Source organism: Triticum aestivum, chromosome 5D (assembly GCF_018294505.1).
Source record: "Triticum aestivum cultivar Chinese Spring chromosome 5D, IWGSC CS RefSeq v2.1, whole genome shotgun sequence".
Lineage (NCBI taxonomy): Eukaryota > Viridiplantae > Streptophyta > Magnoliopsida > Poales > Poaceae > Triticum > Triticum aestivum.
Window position 1 is genome coordinate 255019046 of NC_057808.1, and position 9800 is coordinate 255028845.

Consider the following 9800-nt stretch of genomic DNA (forward strand, 5'->3'; position numbering starts at 1 on the left):
TAGATAACTGGACAACGGTCAAAATTATCCTTAGTGGAATAAGGATATGTTTCTCGATTATGGAGGTGACAAAAGGTTCGTTGTAAAGGGTTACGTCGATGCAAGTTTTGACACTGATCCAGATGACTCTAAGTCTCAATATGGATACATATTGAAAGTGGGAGCAATTAGCTAGAGTAGCTCCGTGCAGAGCATTGTTGACATAGAAATTTGCAAAATACATACAGATTTGAATATGGCAGACCCGTTGACTAGACTTCTCTCACAAGCAAAACATGATCACACCTTAGTACTCTTTGGGTGTTAATCACATGGCGATGTGAACTAAGATTACTGACTCTAGTAAACCCTTTGAGTGTTGGTCACATGGCCATGTGAACTATGGGTGTTAATCACATGGTGATGTGAACTATTGGTGTTAAATCACATGGCGATGTGAACTAGATTATTGACTCTAGTGCAAGTGGGAGACTGAAGGAAATATGCCCTAGAGGCAATAATAAAGTTATTAGTTATTTCCTTATTTCATGATAAATTTTTATTATTCATGCTAGAATTGTATTAACTGGAAACTTAGTACATGTGTGAATACATAGACAAAACAAAGTGTCCCTAGTATGCCTCTACTTGACTAGCCCATTTATCAAAGATGGTTATGTTTCCTAACCATAGACATGTGTTGTCATTTGATGAATGGGATCACATCATTAGGAGAATGATGTGATGGACAAGATCCATTCGTTAGCTTAGCATTATGATCATTACAGTTTCATTGCTACTGCTTTCTTCATGACTTATACATGTTCCTCACACTATGAGATTATGCAACTCCCGAATACCGAAGGAACACCTTGTGTGCTATCAAACGTCACAACGTAACTGGGTGATTATAAAGATGCTCTACAGGTGTCTCCGATGGTGTTTGTTGAGTTGGCATAGATCGAGATTAGGATTTGTCACTCCGTGTATCGAAGAGGTATCTCTGGGCCCTCTCGGTAATGCACATCACTATAAGCCTTGCAAGCATTGTGACTAATGAGTTAGTTGCGGGATGATGTATTACGGAACGAGTAAAGAGACTTGCCGGTAACGAGATTGAACTAGGTATGAGGATACCGACGATCGAATCTCGGGCAAGTAACATACCGATGATAAAGGGAACAACGTATGTTGTTATGTGGTTTGGCCGATAAATATCTTCGTAGAATATGTAGGAGCCAATATGAGCATCCAGGTTCCGCTATTGGTTATTGACCGGAGATGAGTCTCGGTCATGTCAACATAGTTCTCGAACCCGTAGGGTCCGCACGCTTAACGTTCTGTGACGATTTGTATTATGAGTTATGTGATTTGATGACCGAAGTTTGTTCGGAGTCCCGGATGAGATCGGGGACATGGCGAGGAGTCTCGAAATGGTCGAGACGTAAAGATCGATATATTGAAAGGCTATATTCGGACATCAGAAAGGTTCCGAGTGATTCGGGTATTTTTCGGAGTACCGGAGAGTTACGGGAATTCGTATTGAGCCTTAATGGGCCATACGGGAAAGGAGAGAAAGGCCTCAAGGATGGCCGCGCCCCTTCCCCATGGACTGGTCCGTATTGGACTAGGGAAAGGGGGCGCCCCCTTCCTTCCTTCTTCTTCTCCCTTCCCTTTTTCCTATTTCATGTGGGAGGTGGAATCCTACTAGGACTAGGGAGTCCTAGTAGGACTCCACACTTCGGGCGCGCCCTATGAGGGCCGGCCTCCTCCTCCCTCCATCCTTTATATACATGGCCAGGGGGCACCCCATAGACACACAAGTTGATCATTGATCTCTTAGCCGTGTGCGGTGCCCCCCTCCACCATAATCCACCTCGGTCATATCGTCATAGTGCTTAGGCAAAGCCCTGCGCCGGTAGCTTCATCACGCCGTCGTGCTGACGAAGCTCTCCCTCGACACTTTGCTGGATCGTGAGTTCGTGGGACGTCACCGAGCTGAACGTGTGCAGATCGCGGAGGTGTCGTACTTTCGGTGCTAGGATCGGTCGATCGTGAAGACGTACGACTACATCAACCGCGTTGTCATAACGCTTCCACTTACGGTTTACGAGAGTATGTAGACAACACTCTCCCCTCTCGTTGCTATGCATCACCATGATCTTGCGTGTGCGTAGGATTTTTTTTTGAAATTACTACGTTCCCTAACATTCTGCGTGTGCAAAACTGGCTTGCACCCGTTGTATGTGAACGTAGAGCTTATCACACCCGATCATCACGTGGTGTCTCGGCACGACGAACTTTCGCAACGGTGCATACTCAGGGAGAACACTTGTACCTTGAAATTTAGTGAGAGGTCATCTTATAATGCTACCGTCAATCAAAGCAAAATAAGATGCATAAGTGATATGATATGGCCATCATTATCTTGTGCCTTTGATCTCCATCTCCAAAGCACCGTCATGATCACCATTGTCACCGGTGCGACACCTTGATCTCCATCGTAGCATCGTTGTCGTCTCGCCAACTATTGTTTCTACGACTATTGCTACCGCTTAGTGATAAAGTAAAAACAATTACAGGGCGATTGCGTTGCGTACAATAAAGCGACAACCATATGGCTCCTGCCAGTTGCCGATAACTCTGTTACAAAACATGATCATCTCATACAATAAAATTTAGCATCATGTCTTGACCATATCACATCACAACATGCCCTGCAAAAACAAGTTAGACGTCCTCTACTTTTGGTTGCAAGTTTTACGTGGCTGCTACGGGCTGAGCAAGAACCGTTCTTACCTACGCATCAAAACCACAACGATTTTTCGTCAAGTGTGCTGTTTCAACCTTCAACAAGGACCGGGCGTAGCCACACTCGATTCAACTAAAGTTGGAGAAACTGTCACCCGCCAGCCACCTGTGTGCAAAGCACGTCGGTAGAACCAGTCTCGCGTAAGCGTACGCGTAATGTCGGTCCGGGCCGCTTCATCCAACAATACCACCGAATCAAAGTATGACATGCTGGTAAGCAGTATGACTATTATCGCCCACAACTCATTTGTGTTCTACTCGTGCATATAACATCTACGCATAAACCTGGCTCGGATGCCACTGTTGGGGAACGCAATAATTTGAAAAAAAATCCTATGATCACGCAAGATCTATGTGATGCATAGCAACGAGCAGGAGAGTGAAGTCCACGTACCCTCGTAGACCGTAAGCGGAAGTGTCAAGTGACGCGGTTGATGTAGTCGAACGTCTTCGCGATCCAACCGATCCTAGTACCGAAAGTACGGCACCTCCGCGATCTGCACACGTTTAGCTCGGCGACGTCCCACGAACTCTAGATCCAGCTGAGGCCGAGGGGGAGTTTCGTCAGCACGACGGCGTGGTGACGGTGTTGATGAAGTTACCGACGCAGGGCTTCGCCTAAGCACTACAACGATATGACCGAGGTGGAAATCTGTGGAGGGGTGCACCGCACACGACTAAACAATGTCAACTTGTGTGTTCTAGGGCGCCCCCTGCCCCCGTATATAAAGGAGCAAGGGGAAAGGCCGGCCAGCCCTATGGCGCGCCAAGGAGGGGAGGAACCCTCCTCCTAGGAGGAGGTTCCTCCTTTCCTAGTCCTACTAGGAGGGGGAAGGAAGGAGTGGGTGAGGGGAAGGAAAAGGGGGGCGCCGCCCCCCTCCTATTCCAATTCAGACTCAAGGGGGAGGGCGCGCGCGGCCTGCCCTGGCCGCCCCTCTCTCTCTCCACTAAGGCCCATTAGTTCCCCAGGGGGGAGGGGGGTCCGGTAACCCTTTGGCACTCTGGTTTTCTCCAAAACCACCCAGAACACTTTCGGTGTCCGAATATAGCCGTCCAATATATCAATATTTATGTCTCGACCATTTTGAGACTCCTCGTCATGTCCGTGATCACATCCGGGACTCCGAACTACCTTCGGTACATCGAAACACATAAACTCATAATACCGATCATCATCGAACGTTAAGCGTGCGGACCCTACGGGTTCGAGAACTATGTAGACATGACCGAGACATGTCTCCGGTCAATAACCAATAGCAGAACCTGGATGCTCATATTGGCTTCCACATATTCTACGAAGATCTTTATCGGTCAAACCGCATAACAACATACATTGTTCCCTTTGTCATCGGTATGTTACTTGCCCGAGATTTGATCGTCGGTATCTCAATACCTACTTCAATCTCGTTACCGGCAAGTCTCTTTACTCGTTCCGTAATGCATCATCTCGTAACTAACTCATTAGTCACATTGCTTGCAAGGCTTATAGTGATGTGCATTACCGAGAGGGCCCAGAGATACCTCTCCGACAATCGGAATGACAAATCCTAATCTCGATCTATGCCAACTCAACAAACACCATCGGAGACACCTGTAGAGCATCTTTATAATCACCCAGTTACGTTGTGACGTTTGATAGCACACAAAGTGTTCCTCCGGTATTCGGGAGTTGCATAATCTCATAGTCATAGGAACATGTATAAGTCATGAAGAAAGCAATAGCAACATACTAAACGATCAAGTGCTAAGCTAACGGAATGGGTCAAGTCAATCACATCATTCTTTAATGATGTGATCCCGTTCATCAAATGACAACTCATGTCTATGGCTAGAAAACTTAACCATCTTTGATTAACGAGCTAGTCAAGTAGAGGCATACCAGTGACACTCTGTTTGTCTATGTATTCACACATGTACTAAGTTTCCGGTTAATACAATTCTAGCATGAATAATAAAAAATTATCATGATATAAGGAAATATAAATAACAAATTTATTATTGCCTTAGGGCATATTTCCTTCAAAGCGTAGTTAAAACCTATCCAAGGTATCACTCTCTTCTTGATCAATGCCCTGATCACAATTACCCACCATGGATGATATTGCATTTCTTTTATGGAGGGTTGGACACCTGGAGGGGCATTTATGGACTATAGTGTTACTCGATCTCGAGGTTGCTAGAAAAAATTGATTTAATCAAGAATCTTGGGATCTAGGTAAAGGGGGTAACGGAGGAGTAGAGCCTGATTATGGTTGTGTTAAACCTTCTTCGAATCTGGTGAAATAGATTATATGAGCAGAGATTTTTATGTGGACTTTGACTTTGTGTTTGTAGACCATGAAATATTTTTCTAAGCATTTACAAGTTCCCAAAGAAAATTTGGGAGCACTATACCAAGAAAGCCAAGGGGGCGAGGTTTATTGAAACAATCGCCGATGGCATGGTTTTATAGGTTCAGGTGGGTTGTTTGTGAAATGGGGTATGGTCAATATAATGGTAGTCAAATGGTGTTCTATAGACACACTGATAAGATGACCATTCTTGCAGTGTATGTTGATGATATTATCATCACTGAAGTTGATAATGAGGAAATAAAGAGATTGAAGGGGTGTATGAGCAAGGAGCTTGAGGTAAAGGATTTGGGCAATCTAAAATACTTCCTTATCATAGAAGTGACCCGGAGAGAGAGAAGGGAATATCTTTGTGCCAATGAAAACACACCTTCAATCTCTTGAGTGATATGGGCATGATGAGATGTCGTGCAACCCCTAATCAGATTGAACAAAATCATCAAGTTACAACACAATAAGGTGAGCTGGTGCATAAAGAAGGTTATCATAAACTGGTTGGGAGGTTATTATACTTGTGTCACACCAGGCCTTACATCGCATATACCATGTGTGTGTGGTGAGTAGATACAAGCATGAACCAAAGAGTGGGCATCTTGATACAACACAGAATTTCAAGATTCTTGAAGGGCATTCCAAGCAAAGGGTTGTGGTTTGCGAAGAGTGGACATATTAAGGTGGATGACAATAGTGATTCTGATCTGGCCAGTTGTCAAGATGACAGAATATCAACTTCAGTCTATTATGTGATTGTGGGAGGAAATTTGGTGTCATGAGGAAGCAAGAAAAAGACCGTTATGTCTAGATCAACAGAGGAAGCTAAGATTAGAGCATTATCTTAAGGGTTGAGTGAGATGCTTTGGGTGAAGAATCGACTGAGCGAGTTGAAACTTCTGAGGAAGAGACCCTTGAGAGTGTGGTGCGACAATCAGTCTGCTATAAGCATTGTCAATAACCCAGCTCAACATGACATGACAAAACATGTAGAAATTGATCGCTTTTTCAGTAATAAGAAACTTAATATTGTGATCATCAGGCTTACTCATGTCAGCTCTAGACAGCAGGTTGCAGACTGCTTGACAAAGCGACTGGGAGCAAATGACTATAACTTGCATGTGACAAGATGGAATTGATCTATATCTACCATCCATCTTGTCATCTTGAGAGGAAGTGTTAAACCGGTATGGACCCTGCCCATCTGTCTTAGGCCCATAGGGGGGCCCAACCCATGAGCTGGTCGTTCTCTCCTCCCAGGCACAGCAAAACACACACACACAACACGGTACGCATCTCTCACGTACAACATGGAACCATTTCTCTAAATTCTTGAACAGTCCTTGCATGAAGGCAACACTAGAAGCTCCGTTTTGATTAGGCAGCCTGCGTAAACAGAGGAGCAAATGAATAGTTTTGACTTGGTAACAACCTGGTCTCAATAATGGACGGATCGCAAGTTTCAAAAAAAAAAAGAAAGAAAAGGACGAATTACTTTGTAAAGGAGTCTCGGCAAAACATAAGATAAGAGTAAAGTTGGCTTCACCTTATCTGAAGAACAAATGAAGGTCAAGCCAAGACCCATCACCCAGAAATCATGACAATTCATAAATCACAAGAAATAGTTTATGTCATATTCCTCAGTTATTGCTCTCTCCGATATTTTCCTCTGCAAGGTGGGCAGTTGAGATGTCATTATTAGGCAGAAATGCAGGGTTGCTGAATTATTAATCTAACACTCCCTCCGTCCCAAAATAAGTGTCGCTGATTTAATATAACTTTGTACTAAATCCGCGACACTTATTTTGGGATGGAGGGAGTACTTTGAAACATATAGATAGTTACTATTGATCTATCGAATACAAGCACTCCTGTTCTCATATCTTAAAAAGTTCTATTCAATATAACTTGGATAGGAGGTTAAATACGCCATTGGAGCACAGGAGAACTAACCTGTATCAGTGTGGTGATGTGTCCAGCGCCCTAAGTTAAATTGCATGATATTATTAACAAAACAAGTACAATATCGCAGAAAATATAACTGTGGAGGTCCGAGAAAGAAATAACGTGTACCTGAAATTGCTTCACCGCCCAAGATACATCCCTCCAGGTTTTTGTTTCTATGTCCTCCCATAGTAAAGGTGCTTGAACTGTCCCCACGTGCTGGATAAGCCTTAAGCTACCTGTTATACGATAAATTGGAGTGAGTGAGCTGCAGATTATGCTAAAAAGGGGATCACAATGTCTCAGCAGGGACACAATCCTCATTTGAAAAAGACTTCTTACTTGTAACAAAGGCTTCTTCCCAAAGTTCATGCTTGGACCATGACGGTGAGACCTCACGTACTGGGATCCCAAGATCATGGCACTCCCTATTCCAAAGAAATAAACTTGTGTTACAAGAGTTCAGTATGTACAACACAAAAAATCTAATAAAGAATTCAAGAATCAATTGTTTCTAATGATGAAATTTTTTAGCAACAAATATTTTTTTGGCAAACTTAAACCCTACAAAGGAAGGCTTCCCTGTATATTAATTCATCTCAGAGAACAAATTAGGGGCAAAACTGGCCCTACAGAAACAACCCTGACCAAAAGGAAAATTACATAGCGCATAGCCAAGGTAAGTGTGATAACAAGTCTGTAAACTTGTGAGATGAAGACAAGGGCACTGTCGAACAGGTTGGTTTAGTTAGGAAGATAAAGTTATGGTTTGTTAATACAGTTGGGATTCTGTTCTTAGGAGTCTTTCATATAGAAGGGTCCACTGCGCATCATGATACCAAGAAAAACCCATGCAGGTACCTCAAAGTTGACACCAGTTAATGTTTGTTAGTCTGAATTTTCCTCCACTATCTGGTCATTTATACAAAGAGCATCCCTAGAATTTAGAGCAAGCAGAGAATATTTACTCAATGACTATCTGGCGCATAATTCCAGGGAGAACTCCATCGCTTAGTGGAGCTGTTTGTACTTCAAACTTATTTGCCATTGTTTGAACAGACAAGGGTTCATTTGACTGACGTTCCTCCTACAGAAAAGTTGAGATTATAAAATAAAAACACACTGAATAACATAACTATTATCTTGAAAAGGCAGAGTAAATAATTCGGAGTGCTATTATTCATAGAGTGCAGGAAGACAAGCAAGTAAACTACCAATAAAAAGATGAGAGTAAAATTAGTAATAACACAGAGACCTATAAAGATCTTTGGTCCTTATTTTCACCATCTTAAATTTAACGCAAAGGAAGACGCCAAGGTTCATCCTTTTAACCTGACTCAAGCATCACGATTTATATTATATGGCAACATGACAACCACCCGACTGTCACACAGATATGAGTGAACCTTGTACCAGTTAGAACCGCTCCTAAGGATATTTGAGAGATTGCCTTTCACTTGTGCATTGCTGCAACTACAGATGAAATTGCGTTCCAATTTTAGGTGGGTTGTTTAGTTTCACTTTAACTTGTTTGCAATGGGAGAAATCTGAATCCTTGCAGTTGCCGTTGAAGTGAGAATGCCTCTAACCTTCCGGCAGACGACGAAGAAGTTTGTAACACTGCCTTCAAGAAGATGATCCCCATCGTTGGTCAGCAAGAGCTCCGTGGCTCCAGGAGGCCTCATCTTCTCCATACTCTTCCTCATCCTGGCCCAAGGAGCGTACTTGGCGGCGGCGGCCTCCCTTCCGCTCCCGGCCACTACAAGCCTCGCCCCGGCGTCCCCGAACACCGGAGGCACGTACACACCCAGGTGGACGCATACCTCCAGCCCATCCGCCGCCCCACCAGCTCGAACCAACGCCGTGAGCGCCATATCTTCCCCCGAGCAGCACTCCCCAAGCGCCAGCATCCGGCTCCGCATCTCGTGGACGCCGACCCGCACGGATTGGTTAACGAGAGGCTCGATGGGCGCTGTGGAGAGGGTACCCGGCGGTGGGGCAGGGAGGCCGAGGAGGTGGGGGTGGGATTGGGCAAGGAGGCGCGCGGAGTCGGTGAGGCGGAGGAGGTGGCGTGGCCACCAGAAGATGAGGCCGGTGGAGGATGCGCGCGCGGTAGTGTAGGCCCCCGGAGTGGACTCGAGGAAAGCAGCCGCGGAAGGAGGAGCGTGCGGGGAGACGGCGCCGTTGGAAACCAGGACGGCCGGCGGCGACATGGCTTTTGCTGAGGAAATTACTCGTTTTTTTTTTTGTTTTTTGAGCGGAGGAAATTGACACAGACGGTGGTTTCTGTTGGGCTCTGGTTTACGATCTTCATGGGCCTTGACGATTCGTACAGGAGGGGATCATCCGGCCCAAGCGAACGAGTTGTTGTTGCTGCTCCAATCCAATTGGAGTCGTTGCCTCAAAAAAAAATCCAATTGGAGTCGATTCTAAAAAAACAATTGGAGTCATTTTGGTGTTTTTTTTCTAAAAAAACACTTTGGTGATATTTCATTTGACAAAGTTTTTCCTTTTGTTTCTCACAAAAAGAATCTTACAAAGTTTTTTTATAGAACTAGGTAATTGTCCATGCGTTGTAAGTTGTAACGGACACACTACTCCCTCCATTCACGAATATAAGATGTTTTGGATATTTTAATATGGACTACATACAGACTCAAATCATCGGTGTCGGCATGTAAGCATGGCCACAAACCAGATATTTGGTGTCTTTCCTCCTCCCAA

At 44.4% G+C, this 9800-nt stretch overlaps 1 protein-coding gene across 1 annotated transcript; it reads right to left on the reverse strand.

Moving 5' to 3' along the window:
* Positions 1-6122: 6122 nt before the first annotated feature.
* Positions 6123-9325, reverse strand: LOC123120557 (uncharacterized). Its single transcript, XM_044540568.1, has 7 exons — positions 8666-9325; positions 8045-8163; positions 7419-7504; positions 7206-7315; positions 7086-7115; positions 6679-6801; positions 6123-6518 (listed from the first exon to the last, which is right to left on the reverse strand). Exons 1-6 carry the CDS (start codon positions 9287-9289, stop codon positions 6745-6747), a joined length of 1026 nt encoding a protein of 341 aa, XP_044396503.1. The 5' UTR covers positions 9290-9325; the 3' UTR covers positions 6123-6518; positions 6679-6744.
* Positions 9326-9800: the final 475 nt, after the last annotated feature.